Raw genomic sequence first — 18,077 nt, 5'->3', positions numbered from 1 at the left:
GTGCAGCTCCTCTCCCTTCCGCAGCTTCCCCCTCTGGCCCCCCTGCTTCCTGACACGCCCCCCTCACATGAGCTGATGCTGCTGTGCCAGATCGAGTTTCTCCTGCAGATCCTGATCTTCTAGACCCCAAGTAAGTGGCAAATACACACACAAACACACAATCACACATTTATTACACTAATACACACTTATACTCACACTTACACACACACACATGCATTTTTGGGAGGTTTTCAAACATTCATCACTTACAGCACTTAGAGAAAACACTTGGTTGCATAATCACACACATGCACACAAAACACATTTTACACACACACTTACACACTTATGTAATTTTGTAATTATTTTTTTTTCTAATCGCATCGTTTTTATTCTTGCCTGAAAAAAATGTTTTATTGCCATTGCGGATAGTGTATTCGCTAACCACACTGCGCAATACCTTTTGTGTATTATTTTGGTGTTTCTACTACATTTTCTGTGATTTTGGTGGATTTTTGGGTATTTTACTGCATGTTTAGCCATTTTATAGCATTTTCAGTTATGCATAGTTGTTGTTCGCTTGACTTTGTCTGTAAAACTTATTTGCCCTAGCCAAAATACTCAAACTGTTATTCTGCCCGCAGATATTATTAGGCAAAAAAAAAATGATTTTAGTGATTTTTTTTATCTTTATCAATTTTATTGCTTTTTACATTGTTCTTTGTTACTTGTCTTTGCACATGGACATTTTGTCTGCTGTATTTCAATTTGGCATCCTCTGTACCCCACATAGTTTGGTAAATCTATTCATATTGGGCATCAAACTGTTCAGTAGACTAGTGGCGTTCATACTTAGAGTGTTTTATGTTGGTACGTTACTAAATGTGGGGTACATAATAGGGCAACATGCAAGCTTTGTGACGATTTTCAGAAATGTCACAAAAACCGTTCTGTTTAGCATAGCTTTGTAGTTTGGTAGTTTGCAGTAGAAAGTTTTATTTACCCATTTTTGTTTTGTCAGAATGTGTACTTTTGGAAAATATATGGTTTTATAGGGTCTCCTTACTGTTAGGTGGTCATATGGCACATAATACACATACCGGGTGCAAAAACTGCATGAGCCGAAGCATCTTATGTGAAAATTCATATGCACTATTTTTACTTGGGTGCCCCTGTACCCCACATAGTTTGGTAAATCTATGCATATAGGGCATCAAACTATTCAGTAGACCCCTGGCGTTCATATTTAGAATGTTTTATGTTGATACGGTACAAAATGTGGGGGTACATAATGGGGTAAAATGCAAGCTTTGTGACAATTTTCAGAAATGTCATAAAAACCGTTCTGTTTAGCATAGCTTTGTAGTTTGGTAGTTTGTAGTAGAAAGATGTATTTACCCATTTTTGTTTTGTCAGAATGTGTACTTTCGAAAAATATATGGTTTTCTAGGGTCTCCTTACTGTTAGGTGGTCGTATGGCACATAATACACATACCGGGTGCAAAAACTGCATGAGCCGAAGCATCTTATGTGAAAATTCATATGCACTATTTTTACTTGGGTGCCCCTGTACCCCACATAGTTTGGTAAATCTATGCATATAGGGCATCAAACTGTTCAGTAGACCCCTGGTGTTCATATTTAGAATGTTTCATGTTGATACGGTACAAAATGTGGGGGTACATAATGGGGTAAAATGCAAGCTTTGTGACAATTTTCAGAAATGTCAAAAAAATCGTTCTGTTTAGCATAGCTTTGTAGTTTGGTAGTTTGCAGTAGAAAGATGTATTTACCCATTTTTGTTTTGTCAGATTGTGTACTTTCGGAAAATGTATAGTTTTCTAGGGTCTCCTTACTGTTAGGGGGTCTTATGCTGCATAATGCACATGCCGGTAGCTTATATTGCAGTGTATACACTTTGTATGCACTAACTTCCTTTTGGGGTCTCTAAATGCCAGATACATCGGTGATCCTATGCACAATGGGCATCAAACTGTTCAGCGGACCCTTGGTTTTCATATTTAGGGTGTGTTTTCTTGGTACCTAATGTTATGTGGGAGATATGGTGCTTGAAAGTGGAAGATTTGATGTGATTTTCAGGTATTTCACCAAAACTAGAAATTTTGGGAAAGCACTGCAACTCTGTAGTTTGGAGTAGAAAGACATGGGTACCAATTTTGAATTCGCCCGAATGTGTACTTTCCAAAAATATATGGTTTTGGGGGGTCAATGTATTTTTGTGTGTTTTTACCCCACAGAAAATGCAGTAATCGTGTTGAATTTTCAGTAGCTAAAGAGACCTCTGGGGCAATCTCTATGCACTGACGTCCTTATGGGGTCTCTAAATGCCAGATACAGTGCTGATCCTATGCACAATGGGCATCAAACTGTTCAGCGGACCCTTGGCTTTCATATTTCGGGTGTGTTTTCTTGGTACCTAATGTTATGTGGGAGATATGGTGCTTGAAAGTGGAAGATTTGATGTGTTTTTCAGGTATTTCACCAAAACTAGCAATTTTGGGAAAGCACTGCGACTCTGTAGTTTGGAGTAGAAAGACATGGGTACCAATTTTGAATTCGCTCGAATGTGTACTTTCCAAAAATATATGGTTTTGGGGGGTCAATCTATTTTTGTGTGTTTTTACCCCACAGAAAATGCAGTAATCGTGTTGAATTTTCAGTAGCTAAAGAGACCTCTGGGGCAATCTCTATGCACTGACGTCCTTATGGGGTCTCTAAATGCCAGATACATTGGTGTTCCTATGCACAATGGGCATCAAACTGTTCAGCGGACCCTTGGCTTTCATATTTAGGGTGTGTTCTTTTGGTACCTAATGTTATGTGGGAGATAAGGTGCTTGAAAGTGGAAGATTTGATGTGATTTTTAGGTATTTCATCAAAACTGGCAATTTTGGGAAAGAATTGCGACTCAGTAGTTTGGAGTAGAAAGACATGGGTACCAATTTTGAATTCGTCCGAATGTGTACTTTCCAAAAATATATGATTTTGGGGGGGTCAATGTATTTTTTTGTGTTTTTACCCCATAGAAAATGCAGTAAATGTGTTGAATTTTCAGTAGCTAAAGAGATCTCCTGGGCAATTTGTATGTACTAACTTCCTTTTGGGGTCTCTAAATTCCAGATACATCGGTGATCCTATGCACAATGGGCATCAAACTGTTCAGTGGGCCCTTGGCTTTCATATTTAGGGTGTGTTTTCTTCGTACCTAATGTTATGTGGGAGATAAGGTGCTTGAAAATGGAAGATTTGAGGTGATTTTTTAGAATTTTCATAATTTTTTTTAGAAAATGCTAAATTCAGTAAAGCATTGCCGTTTGGCACTTAGGAGTTGGAAGACATAGTTACCCATTTCGGATTCGTCAGAATGTGTAGTTTTCAAAAATGTATGGTTTCCTGGGGTAAACCTAATGTTCCAGGATTTTTGGCTTTGGAATGTAAAGTATGCCGTATTCTGCTGTAATGCTTTGAAAATTTAGTAATTTACTGCTGGGAGTTTTTGATCTATAGAAGTCAGAAATCTCAATAAAACTATACATATCAGGTATTGGCACGTTCGGGAGACATGAGGCTTTCCAAATCAGTTGAATTTTTGTCCATAAAATAAAATGTGTTTCTGGTAGAAATCCTTATATCATGAAAAATAGCATTTTTCTTTTTTTTTTGTATTTCAAGCTCTAAATCTTGTTCCAGAAGTGGAAATACACAAAAACTCAGGTAGATTTGGAAAGCTCAGGTTCTCCTGAAAAGAACAATATATAGTTTGCCTACCTAAACTTAACCCTGCCCCCAGTAAAAGCCCCTACATTGAGAGAGCACAGAATGTTCACAAAACGTCTGGCACTGGGGGGAACTGAAATGACGAATTCGTCTGGCACTTAAAGGGTTAATGTAATAACAGTAATAAAATATTAGTAGTAGTAGTATTGTTATTATTATTATATGCTGTCATGTCTGTTATAATAATTATTATTGTTATACAAGGTTACAATGATTGGACAAGAAAAGTTGCCTAATAATAATACTAGGAATTATTATTATTATTATTATTATTATTATTATTACCAATAAAATATAATAATAATACTAATACTAATAATAAATTATAATAACATTTTGAATAAATAGCAATATTATAATCATAGTAGTGATACAAAACTACCACCCAACATGGTTTTAAATTCTAACAATTATTTGTAATTAAGCCTATGATAAGTATGGTGATCAGAATGTTGCTATTTATTATTATTATTGTTGTTAATTATTAATTTATCATTCAAATTGACAAGGGTTGTTTTTAATAAAAGGCCATGAAATGAAGAAAAAATATTCAAAAAGGGAAATTTTCATCCCTTTATTAGGATAAACATTTCTGACTCTTTGTACTTGTACTGAGTTACAAGTCAACTCTTGTATCTCTGAGCCTCTTGTGAAGTGCCATATGTGTAGTTATCCTGTTCTAGATAATAACTGCTTGTGATTTATTCAGGATGAACACTCGGTTACATATGCTGTAATACAGAGGGGTAAACTGACATCAGCCCCCAACCAAGAGACCTGCAACACCTCCTGCATCTATGGGAATATCAACTCCAAATAAAGCCAAGAAAAGCTTGTGTGTTATATGAACTCTCTGACTGGCCAATATATTAAACTTCTTTCCTGAGACCCTCAACTAACAAACACAGGAAAACAGTAATGATTAGTATTGAAAACTGAAATATTGTTTTCATTATATTAACTGTGTCTTGTAGTATTTACAAATCAGCAGAAATAAAGTACAAATATGTAAATATACCTGATGATGTGTTTTGCCATTGATTTAAACAAGATGTTTCTGCCATAGACAAGCAAATAAGGGGGGGGGGTATAGATTATTTGGAAATATGTGTAGAAGGGGGTGCCCTTAAATGATTGCTTAATAGCCAAAGGGTTCCATGTAAGAATCAACTCAAAAAGTGAGTTTTGAGATATAAAATTGTGTCTGTATATGATATAATTGATATTGATATTAAAGTATGAAATTATGATACTAAGTTGCATCTGAATATGTAATGGAATGCTGCCATCTAAAGAAATTTATTTTTCCCTGAAAACAAAGTGCTTGGTTTAGTAAAGGAAAGTAGCTTTGCAAAACATGATTCATTTCAGTTAATGCTTTTACCAAGAGTTTGAAAGTAGTTTACAAAACACCAAATTAATCTGGAATCTGAGCAGCAGTGCAGTGAGGAACCTTTAAGAGAAAATAAGAGAGAAATGTACAGGATATTGGAAGAACTATAACCGCATATTACTGTAGGGGTGTAGCCATAGTATGTACCACTGAAGCCAATAAGACCCAAGGCTAGGAGAGCAACCTCAGCTGTGTATGTGGAGAGAATAAAGTTAAAGCATACTGTTCGTGTGTATTGTGTATTGACTATTATGTATTGACTATTATGATCACTAGATGGCTGCTGATAATTGTTTCCCCTAACATTGCCTGTCTATCCTTTCCTTCCTCCCTACTTGTTCGCAGTTCAGCCATGTTTTGTTCTAAGTAAAGCTTGTTCCACTACCAGCTGCTGTGAACCTCTTGTATAATACGGAATATAGAATAGAATATAGAATATAACACTGGCGACGAGGATGGGATTAACACATTAAAAAATCTAAAGTCAATGAGTAAAGAGAAACCTTGAGACTTTATTGCTCCATAATGGTGTCCCTGGGCCACACAGAAGAGTTTGACATTGCCAGGCCATCCTCCTGGGATTCCTATGCAGAAGGATTGCATTTCTTTCTAGAAGCAAATAATATGACAAACCCTGTGCAGAGATGTGCAGTGCTGCTGAGTGTCATAGGCTCAAAGACTTATGAGATTGTGCGCTTTCTTGTATCCCCCACTAAACCCAGTGACTGCCCATTTGAGGAAATTATTAAGCAACTTAAAAATCATTTTGCTCCCACCATATTTGAGACTGTTAAGAGCCATCAGCCAGATGAGAGTATTACTGCCTATATAGCAAAAATGATGAAAACAGCAGCACTCCGGTTGTTTTGAAAAATATGAATCTTTACTCAAGTGCCAAAGGCAATGTTTCAGGCTTCAATCCTATAACGGTAATGGAGTGTAGCTGGATTAAGAATTTTACATTTCTGAAATATAAGTTGTGGATGTGACATTAGTTTAGGCTTATATCTATTGAGCTTAGAAACTGCTAGGTGCTTAGTATGTGCTGAAGTTAGGAATTGGTATTAAGTATGTGGACAAAACAAAATCAGTTGGTTTGATAACACAATATCAGAACTTTTTTCAAAAAATCATGGCAACCATTTTTTTAGACACCCAGGGAGACATCTAATAACTGGATATAACTAATAGCTATAATAGGACACACGTCTATAGTTCTCAGTATGTTTTTGAGCTAGCCCATTAAATCCATGACAAAAACAACATTAATTTTGATTGGTTAAGGATTAATTTTACCAACATCATTTGGTGGGTAACTGAGCTAAGTTCTCTAGGTTCTTTTACCCAAAAACATACTATAAGGCTTAGATATTATACCAAGGGGGGGGGGGAATAAAACGATTGTTTAGGAATGTCAATATAATCTCTATCAAGAGTACAGTAAACAATGGCTCCCAATTTACAAATTAATAATAATAACTAATACATTTATGGGACAATCTGAGGAAAGGCAAAAACTGTGATATGCTGATAAAGGTCCTATTACAATAGGTACTTCCATAGATAGGGGTAATTGTTACATATGATTACTTACCCCTACTGTGATAATAGTTTTACCAGTTATAGGGAGCTAAGCAGTCAAGTCTTTTGCATTAAAAAGTCGAGTATCCCTGGTATCCACAAGACAAGAAACTGGAGAACCATTTACAATCAAATTAACGTCATTATCAATTTCACAAATCTCAAAAGGCATTTCATTTAGTTAGTGTATTTTGTCGTTATGTTCTTTCCTTCAAATCACAGGCACCTTCAGTGACCTTTGTGGTTTGTCAGTGTGACCATATTGTCTGCAGGCAAATCATAATGGTTTTGCTGATATGAGAGGAAAGGTTACAGAATTGTGTTGTGGGGACCGGAATATTGCCCTCTATTTTGTCATGACCTCTGTATCCTTCTTGTGGATTAGGCATATAAATAACCTGAGTGGGTGGATACAGTATTGGCACATGGGGTACATATTGGGTACATACAGAACTTTCATAAACATCTGCACTTTTAATAGTGGTATAAACCCTTTTTGGCTGTAAAACAGGCAAAGACCAGCTAGATAGGCTATAGAGCATGGGGTGCACACAGGATGGGCTTTCGCTATGTGGAAAGATCAAGGGGGAGGTAGTGCAACTACAAATCATTAGCTGTGTGCAGAAATAGTAAAGAAAGGACGCAAGAAGGTTCTTGCATGAAACTCGAACAGAACTGGTTTTATTGTCCGAGACAATAGCTATACAGGGATAGGTATATCAATACTCACAATACAGAGGTAGAGCAATTGATTGGCAGGGTCATATTCAGAGCAAGCAGAATAAGGATACACCGCTGGGGAGAATGGTTTCCATCCAAGTGACTTTGATCCCATACAGCTTACCTGGATCCCATACAGCTTACCTGGATCCCATACAGCTTACCTGGATCCCATACAGCTTACCTGGATCCCATACAGCTTACCTGGATCCCATACAGCTTACCTGGATCCCATACAGCTTACTGAACAAGTCTGTCCCTTTATCCCCATGTCTGATTCCTGTGCCATATAGTGACATCCCAATAATCTCTGTATGTAAGGTAACAGCAAGATGGCTGATATAGTGCTGGGAATCAGCATTCTTATTGGTGAATTATTTTGCATTTATAATGAAGTTGTTAGTCAGTAAAATTCTGATTGGTGAATTGTATTGCAGCTATAATTACGATTTCTGGCAACTTCTATAGGTAACAAGGGGGCGCAGTGGGACAGTGTAATGGTTGAGTTTACAATGCCTTTAATGTGCCCAATGCAGGACCAAGAGTGCTACACCCCCGCTCCAATTTCACCCCTTCCCCTGCTATAGGACAAGCGGCTGTAGGGGCTGGAGAATGAGAAGTTGGAGCTAAAGACAAGCCAGAAGACAACTCAGGGTTGGCAGGCAGAAAAGGTAAATGCCTAGTGCCCCCCACTATAGCAGTTAGCAGTTCTGCAATGGTTAGTGACTTGGCCAAGCTGTGCATGCCAGTGTCCAATGGTTAGTGAGTTGGCCATACAGCTTACCTGGATCCCATACAGCTTACCTGGATCAGGGAGAATGAGTCTAAGCCTGATACCCTTGTCAATACTGTGGCCCCTTCACTAAGGCAGCAGAGCCTGCAAAAGGAGAATACTCCCTGATATATATCCCGGTTGGAGCAAAGAGGCTGCTCTTACTAACACTAATCTGACTCACTTTCCTACAAAGTGTTATAACAAGAACTGACCTTAATCCTTTTTAATGGGGTCTGTGCTCCCTGACTTCTCCAGAGATAAAGGTCCCTCTGGGCCAGAACAGCTTTACTGGGGCCCTGTTGATCCCAGGCTCAGTGGAACATCCATCTGGTTCAACAGACAAAGATCCACCCCTAACCAAATACTTTATTAAAGTATGGCAGGAAGTGGTCATAAACCTTATGGGCCAATAATAGAAGAATATGTAAATACCAAAATAGATACATGGACATCTGCCCAGCAACAATAAATAAGGAAGTGTAGGGTTTAAAGCTATAAGCAATGTTAACCCTATAGTTCCCTACAGTAGTTTTATTTTTTTCATCTTTTATTTCTTTGTCTTTTTATCTTGTAAAACTTCTAAATAATGCTATGCTAAATTACCCATCTGATTTACTGTTTTCTCTTTCCAGTCAAGGAGATGTAACTCCCTCATGTAATCCATCTACACATGTATTTACAGTAAGGAGCCTATTTTTACTATCAAAATCTGCATAGCACTCACAATTCTCACAAAACGTTGTCAAATAGTCACAGACATCATCATTCTTTACTTGTTTAGTTGCAATGACTTTAGACCAATCAGTTTTGACAGGGAAAATTTCTGACAATTTAACTTAATTAATACTTTTGATCCATCTTGTGTAAATCCGGCTCCCTGTTCTCTGTTCCTGCAATTGGAGTTGGGAGCAATAAGCACAGTTTCCCAGCACTGAACAAGTCTGTCCCTTTATCCCCATGTCTGATTCCTGTGCCATATAATGACATCCCAATAATCTCTGTATGTAAGGTAACAGCAAGATGGCTGACACAGTGCTGGAAATCAGCATTCTCATTGGTGAATTTTTTTACATTTATAATGAAGTTTTCAGTCAGTAAAATTCTGATTGGTGAATTGTATTGCATCTATAATTACGATTTCTGGCAACTTCTATAGGTAACTAGGGGGCGCAGTGGGACAGTGTAAGGGTTGGGTTTACAATGCCTTTAATGTGCCCAATGCAGGACCAAGAGTGCTACACCCCCGCTCCAATTTCACCCCTTCCCCTGCTATAGGACAAGCGGCTGTAGGGGCTGGAGAATGAGAAGTTGGAGCTAAAGACAAGCCAGAAGACAACTCAGGGTTGGCAGGCAGAAAAGGTAAATGCCTAGTGCCCCCCACTATAGCAGTTAGCAGTTCTGCAATGGTTAGTGACTTGGCCAAGCTGTGCATGCCAGTGCCCAATGGTTAGTGAGTTGGCCAAGCTGTGCGTCCCAGTGCCCAATGGTTAGTGAGTTGGCCAAGCTGCGCGTTCCAGTGCTCAATGGTTAGTGAGTTGGCCAAGCTGTGCGTCCCAGTGCCCAACGGTTAGTGAGTTGGCCAAGCTGTGCGTCCCAGTGCCCAATGGTTAGTGAGTTGGCCAAGCTGCACGTCCCAGTGCCCAATGGTTAGTGAGTTGGCCAAGCTGCGCGTCCCAGTGCCCAATGGTTAGTGAGTTGGCCAAGCTGCACGTCCCAGTGCCCAATGGTTAGTGAGTTGGCCAAGCTGCGCGTCCCAGTGCCCAATGGTTAGTGAGTTGGCCAAGCTGCACGTCCCAGTGCCCAATGGTTAGTGAGTTGGCCAAGCTGCGTGTCCCAGTGCCCAATGGTTAGTGAGTTGGCCAAGCTGCGCATCCCAGTGCCCAATGGTTAGTGAGTTGGCCAAGCTGTGCGTCCCAGTGTCCAATGGTTAGTTAGTTGGCCAAGCTGTGCGTCCCAGTGCCCAATGGTTAGTGAGTTGGCCAAGCTGCGCGTCCCAGTGCCCAATGGTTAGTGAGTTGGCCAAGCTGCACGTCCCAGTGCCCAATGGTTAGTGAGTTGGCCAAGCTGTGCATCCCAGTGCCATGATACCAGGGCTCACATTAGCTGCCCTTATCCTGTTAACTGCTGCCTGGCATACTGGGTATTTGTGGTCTCAACTGGGATCCCCATGAGGCCATAGTTCAGGTAACAATATGTTTCTCCCAGGTTTTCTAGTAGTTTTAACATTATTAGTCTGTGTTCTTACATGGGACTTGGAACTCTCTGGACCTGCCAAACTCACTATTTTGGATTTTTCTACTTCAGACCCCCGGGAGCAACAAATTCCTATGGATGATTTTCCATCATCCTCTTCTGGAAACCCATGGCAAAGGCCTAGACTCTTCCCAGGACTGAGACTGCTTTTGTCCATTTGTCAGGTTCTTCATCAGGACATTTGGCCAGTGGACTGGGGGGGTGAATTTTGGTTGTAAGTTGTAATTATTGGCCGGCATGTTGGTCTGTAATGTTAAATTGAATGTTAGAGTAATGTTAATTCTTTCTTGTGAAGTTTTTAATAAAAACACATAAAAACCCTTTAATGGGCTGATTTTAAAAGCCAGATAAGTTTTAATGGCTGGTGATGTATGAAGGCTGTAAAGATTCTTACACTATCAGACTATAGGAACAGCTGTTGTATATTTGAGAAATTTAGTTTTAAGCATTGAATAAACTTTTGCCATTCTGTCGGGCAGTGTTGTTCCTGTTACATTAATAGATGTGGCAGCGACACAAACCAGTAACACCTTAGTGTATTTCCTGTGATCACAGCTCTGTATATGAAATATAATGACACTGTGTTGCTGCAGTTACACAGGAACTCACTTACTGTACAGCCCTACTGACCTACTGACTCTATGCACAGTGTTACCCAATGGCCCTAATCCGTAAGTACATTGCAGTTTATTTTATACTTACAAATGAATTCTGTGCTGCCCTCGGTACTGTTATTGTCTATTCAAGATTCAATAATAAATATATTTTATATATACGCAGCAGAAGAGATTGATATCAGTCCAGAAACTTGGTTTATTAGATTCATAGTTATAGAGGTGTCTTAATAGATGCAATGTCTTAAGAGATAATGGTGAAAGGGTTAATTAAATGTTATATACATGAGGGGCAAACAGAGTTACAGTAAACTAAACAGCCTGGCAGGACCCAACACTGAGGAATATTTTAATAACATGAAATACCTTTTATGAGTCGGCCCCTAAGGTAATGTCTCCTTTTGTTGTATATTCTAAGGGAACTTCTACTCGTACGACTTCAGTCTTATCACAAAATCCCAAGACCATTTAACTCTTTATACAGGCTGCAATCATGTTTTATAATCACTGTAGGTGCAATTGTTATGAGCTTTGATAGGTGCAACATGAAGCTGTAATGGTTAGAGACATATAAAGGAGAGATGTGCCAGTACTATACACTTTGAGCCTGCGGGGCCATTGATAGGGCATCAGGCACAGAGCTTTGTACCCAGGGGAACCCTACACTTATCTACACATTATCTACCAACATGAGATTGCCAGAAAGGCACTGACAGCCAATAGGAAAAGGGATCAAAATCCAGCTTGTCTCTTGTTTCCTTAACTGGAACATTTCTGCTACCTTGAAGTCCATCTGGGAATATACACACAAAGGCTATTGAACATGATGAATGTTGGGGGTTACCAATATTATCTGTCTTATACACATATATATATATTTTCTATTTGTTAATATATTAATATTCTGTGTATTTACAGATTTTCTCCCCCTGTTGACAGTCGTTTGTTTTGAAACCTCAGGTAAGAAGACTTTTAAACTATTTCTAATACACAAGATAATTGTACTGAGGGATTGTATAACTGCTTGTGATCAAATACAGGGATGGATTAGAATTATGAGATGGCCATCTCCAATAGTTCATTGTAAGCAAATAATTCTAATTTAAAACAATAACTGACAAGGGCAGCACCAAGGCACGTTGTCAGCAAAACCCCTAAGGGCAAGGGCAGGCATTTTCCCGGCTAGCTGCCGATCCACCCCGCTGGGCGTCCCGAAGCAGATCCGCCAGGCAGAAAAGTGCAGGGCTGAGATTAATGGTTCATCTGCCTTCGCCCTAAAGTCAAACTGCCACACTGTGCCAAGGTGGGCAAGTGAAAGAAGGGTTGGCCTCACTCTAATCCCCCACCTCCCGGGGCCATTACCCAAGGAGGCTGAACTGAACTCACTTATGCAAGGCATACTAGCACCTTCCCACTCTGGCAAGCATTCCCCCCCCCAGCCCATTGCTGTGACTGACCCAAAATATCCACCAGATGAAGACTCCCAGGTACCATAAACTCCCCCACTTACCAAACTATTTTAGGGCAGATGGGGGGGCACTGTTCCCTACAGTCTCCTTCCTTCTATCTAGCACCTCACTGAAACCCTTCTGCCTCTCTGCCTTCTTAGCCCTGTCACGCCTCACCTTCATTAACCCTTTCATGTCCAGATAGATTTATATTTTTTCTCTGTAGTAATAAAACAGTAGCTTGTACTTTAACTAAGCTGCACGAATCCTTATTGGAAGCAAAACAATCCTATTGGTCTTATGTTATGGTTAAATTACTTTTTTTTAGCAGACTTAAGGTAAGGAGATCCAAATTACGGAAAGATACTGTATCTGGAAAAACACAGGTCTCAAGTATTCTGGATAATAGATCCCATATATGTATAACCATTTCAGGAAGCCTTACCATTTATTTTCTTTCAAACAAGTCATAGCGAGGCATGACCTGTTGTTTCATTTGGAATGTTGGGAGGTTTGGGGAATTACTTTATATAATTATGCAGCAACAAAGTTGATACAAGATAGTTTAGATGCAATGGGTAAATTCCAACATTGTGACTGCCCAGAATTTTATAATTGTATCATTATCAATTATGTAATATTACGTATTGCAATGTGGAATTATTGCTTATTGCTTAATTTACGCCTGTAGGAGCTGCTGTGAGACCTGTGGTTTCCTTCTTCCCAAACTGGACCCCAATATTCCCAGGGGAGTCTGTAACTCTGAGCTGTAATGTGGCTCCTACTGCCCAAGGGAACCTGGGATATTCCTGGTACAGGGATGGACACCCAATACCTGGGGATCAGCAGAACCTTGTCATTCAGCCTACAATATGGTCAGACATACGATCATACAGTGGGGATTACCAGTGCCAGGCCGGTGCCAGTGAGAGAAGTGACCCTGTTACATTGGATATTAAATCAGGTGAGTAAAAAATTTCAAATTAGAAAATGGTCCAGAAAATTCCCTGATTAGAAAGGGAAGATTCACTTACAGCTTGTATAACATTTTTCATTTATTTCAGATCGGCTCATCCTGCAGGCGCCCCCTGCTGTTCATGAAGGGGACTCCTTGTCTCTCAGGTGCCACACTTGGCCTGGACTGGATACAAGGAACCCAGTATTTTACAAGGACAATAAGGCCATTGGGTCCCCAGTCAGTGGCTCTGAGTTACAGATAGGGAGAGTGGATGTAACTGCATCTGGTACATACAAGTGTGAAAGAAGTGTGAAAATATATTTTGGTCGTAATACTTATGACACTTACAGTGATAAAAAAACCATTTCAGTCTCAGGTAAGTCCCAACAGAGACCAATGTCACATTCAGTTTAAAACTTGACACTCAAAACCTGGCTAACTTATTATTATTTGCAAAAATCAGATTATAGAACAAATTAAGATGGGGTTATTTAAAACAGGATTATGAAAAACAAAAAAAGTCAATAATTACTGTATATACTCGAGTATAAGCCAATCCGAGTATAAGCCGAGGTACCTAATTTTACCTAAGAAAACTGGAAAAACTTATTGACGCAAGTATAAGCCTAGGGTGGGAAATGCAGCCGCTACTGCTAAGTTTCAATAATCAAATTATTTAATAAAAGGATACTCACAAGTGCTTACATGACTACCATATTAATAAACACAAGGTGTGGGCTGGAAAATGAGGCACATCCAACATAAGATAACCACATGCAAGGTTGTACAGGTTAATATCTCAATTTAATTGCTACATTTTTGCACACAGGCACCCGGCACCACACACATACACAACTACACACAGGCACCCGGCACCACACACACAACTACAGGCACCCGGTATAACCCACAGTATAACCCACAGTATAACCCACAGTATAGCCCACAGTATAGCCCACAGTATAGCACACAGTATAGCCCACAGTATAGCCCACAGTATAACCCACAGTATAGCCCACAGTATAGCCACAGTATAACCCACAGTGTAGCCCACAGTATAACCCACAGTATAACTCACAGTATAGCCCACAGTATAACCCACAGTATAACTCACAGTATAGCCCACAGTATAACCCACAGTGTAGCCCACAGTATAACCCACAGTGTAGCCCACAGTATAACCCAAAGTATAACTCACAGTATAGCACACAGTATAGCCACAGTATAACCCACAGTGTAGCCCACAGTATAACCCACAGTATAACTCACAGTATAACTCACAGTATAGCCCACAGTATAACCCACAGTGTAGCCCACAGTATAACCCACAGTGTAGCCCACAGTATAACCCAAAGTATAACTCACAGTATAGCACACAGTATAGCCACAGTATAACCCACAGTGTAGCCCACAGTATAACCCACAGTATAACCCACAGTATAACTCACAGTATAGCCCACAGTATAGCCACAGTATAACCCACAGTATAGCCCACAGTATAGCCACAGTATAACCCACAGTATAACCCACAGTATAACCCACAGTATAGCCCACAGTATAGCACACAGTATAGCCACAGTATAACCCACAGTGTAGCCCACAGTATAACCCACAGTATAACTCACAGTATAGCCCACAGTATAACCCACAGTATAGCCCACAGTATAACCCACAGTGTAACCCACAGTATAACCTACAGTGTAACCCACATTATAGCCCACAGTATAGCCCACAGTATAGCACACAGTATAGCACACAGTATAGCCCACAGTATAGCCCACAGTATAACCCACAGTATAGCCACAGTATAACCCACAGTATAACCCACAGTATAGCCCACAGTATAGCCCACAGTATAACCCACAGTATAACCCACAGTATAGCCCACAGTAAAACCCACAGTATAGCCCACAGTATAACCCACAGTATAGCCCACAGTATAGCCCACAGTATAACCCACAGTATAACCCACAGTATAGCCCACAGTATAGCCCACAGTATAACCCACAGTATAACCCACAGTATAACCCACAGTATAGCCCACAGTATAGCCCACAGTATAACCCACAGTATAGCCCACAGTATAGCCCACAGTATAACCCACAGTATAACCCACAGTATAGCCCACAGTATAACCACAGTATAGCCCACAGTATAACCCACAGTATAGCCACAGTATAACCCACAGTATAGCCATGGTATAACCCACAGTATAGCCCACAGTGTAACCCACAGTATAACCTACAGTGTAACCCACATTATAGCCCACAGTATAACTCACAGTATAGCCCACAGTATAGCCACAGTATAACCCACAGTATAGCCACAGTATAACCCATAGTATAGCCACAGTATAGCCACAGTATAACCCACAGTATAGCCACAGTATAGCCCACAGTATAACCCACAGTATAGCCCACAGTATAGCCCACAGTATAACCCACAGTATAGCCACAGTATAGCCCACAGTATAACCCACAGTATAGCCCACAGTATAGCCCACAGTATAACCCACAGTATAACCCACAGTATAGCCCACAGTATAGCCCACAGTATAACCCACAGTATAACCCACAGTATAACCACAGTATAGCCCACAGTATAACCCACAGTATAACCCACAGTATAACCCACAGTATAGCCACAGTATAACCCACAGTATAGCCACAGTATAACCCACAGTATAGCCACGGTATAACCCACAGTATAGCCCACAGTGTAACCCACATTATAGCCCACAGTATAGCCCACAGTATAGCACACAGTATAGCCCACAGTATAACCCACAGTGTAGCCCACAGTGTAACCCACAGTATAGCCCACAGTATAGCCCACAGTATAGCACACAGTATAGCCCACAGTATAGCCACAGTATAACCCACAGTATAGCCACAGTATAACCCACAGTATAGCCACAGTATAACCCACAGTATAGCCCACAGTATAGCCACAGTATAACCCACAGTATAACCCACAGTATAGCCACAGTATAACCCACAGTATAACCCACAGTATAGCCACAGTATAGCCCACAGTATAGCCACAGAATAACCCACAGTATAACCCACAGTATAGCCCACAGTATAACAATTTGAGTTAACTGAATAATTAAATAATCCTAGTTTTTAATTTTGTTAAATAAAAATGATCATACCATGTCGGGCACTGCCTGGGCACTGCAGGACTACTCGTCACTGCGGCAGATCCGGCACCCGAGCACAGCCCTAAATCCTAAAATATTCCCAGCTTTAATGATTGCACTAAGATAAGACATAAATGTTACAGGCACAATGGGAAAATGTTTCTCGAATCCTGTTGACAAAGAACAATTATGGCAGTGTTTGTTTAGATAAGAAGACCTCAACAAACACCTACTGTATGCTCACTTTTACCTCCATTTATGTTGGAAAAGTTTCTTACACCCTACAGGGTACCATTTAGCTTTCTCTGTTTTGCCATTGTGTCATGGAATGATGAACTAACAAAATTCATTAACCAGAAGTGATAAACTTTTGTACTGTCAACTTAAAGAGCAATGTGCTACCTCCGGGAAGCAATAGAACCTGATCCATATGAATATACCTGGTAACTTGATCCTGCAAATCTGTGCAGCTGTACAGTGGGCTGGGACTCATTTACCCAGACTCACAGGCCCTTAAAGTTGACAGTTGGTGTAGCCTAGCAATTTTAAGCGCATGTATGCATCCCCGCTCCCCATGTAACAGGCAGGTAAACACATTACATGCATGCTGTCGCATGCCCACCGCACCTACGTCCCACGTAGCGCTGCAGAACTACTCGTCGCAGCGGCGAATTTGGCGCTTAAGCGCGCCGCGCGCACCCCTGTGCATCATACAAACGAGACGCCATGCACACAGGCAGGGGGTGGGGGGGTGGCAGTGCGCGGCTCGGGCACCGGATCAGCAGATCAGCAGCTGTGACGACTAGTCCTGCAGGGCCCGGGTCCAGGCGGCGCTACGTGTGACGTGTGGGGGGGGGGGGTGTGACATGCGTGTGTACCTGCCTGCTTCATGGTATGATCATTTTTTCATTTTTATTTAACAAAGTTAGTTGCCTCGAGTATAAGCCGAGGATTCCTTTTTTAGCACATTTTGAGTGCTGGAAAACTCGGCTTATACTCAAGTATATACGGTATTAATGGAATTTGCCCTACAGATAAATCTATAACAGTCTGTCACCAGGTGAAAGTAAATGGGAAATATGGATCATGTGATATCACTCAGTAATGGAACCATATAGAAGACCAGGCTCCCATTGGGAGACCCTATGGGTTTTGCTTCAATAGGTGCATTTAGAACAGGGAGCAAGTTTAACTTGTTCCTGAATTTCCAATATCTGAGGTGAAATTCCCAAGAACCAATGTTGTGCAAGTTCTTTTCATGCCCAATCTACTAGAAAGCCTGCGAGTATTAAACATCTCTATCTAACAGGCTGGCTCTGTCTGCACTTAGGGGCCCAATCAGTTTTACCTCCCATGACTGTGCAGCACCAAGACAGCTGGCTTCCAACTCAATTCCCATAAACCCCCCAACTT

General features: G+C 40.6%; 1 protein-coding gene and 1 pseudogene across 1 annotated transcript in view; both read left to right on the top strand.

Annotated features, from left to right (window-relative positions):
- The window catches only part of LOC100496351 (Fc receptor-like protein 3), a 28,707-nt gene extending 19,812 nt beyond the window's left edge, over positions 1 to 8,895 (top strand). The window contains exon 9 of the mRNA XM_031891835.1: positions 8,882 to 8,895. Within this exon, the coding sequence (XP_031747695.1) occupies positions 8,882 to 8,895 (14 nt within the window). The remainder of the gene's footprint in view (positions 1 to 8,881) is intronic.
- An 877-nt stretch (positions 8,896 to 9,772) lies between these two features.
- The window catches only part of LOC100493781, a 99,903-nt pseudogene continuing 91,598 nt past the window's right edge, over positions 9,773 to 18,077 (top strand).

This window comes from Xenopus tropicalis, chromosome 8 (assembly GCF_000004195.4).
Source record: "Xenopus tropicalis strain Nigerian chromosome 8, UCB_Xtro_10.0, whole genome shotgun sequence".
NCBI lineage: Eukaryota > Metazoa > Chordata > Amphibia > Anura > Pipidae > Xenopus > Xenopus tropicalis.
This window is presented reverse-complemented; position numbering and strand designations above follow the sequence as displayed.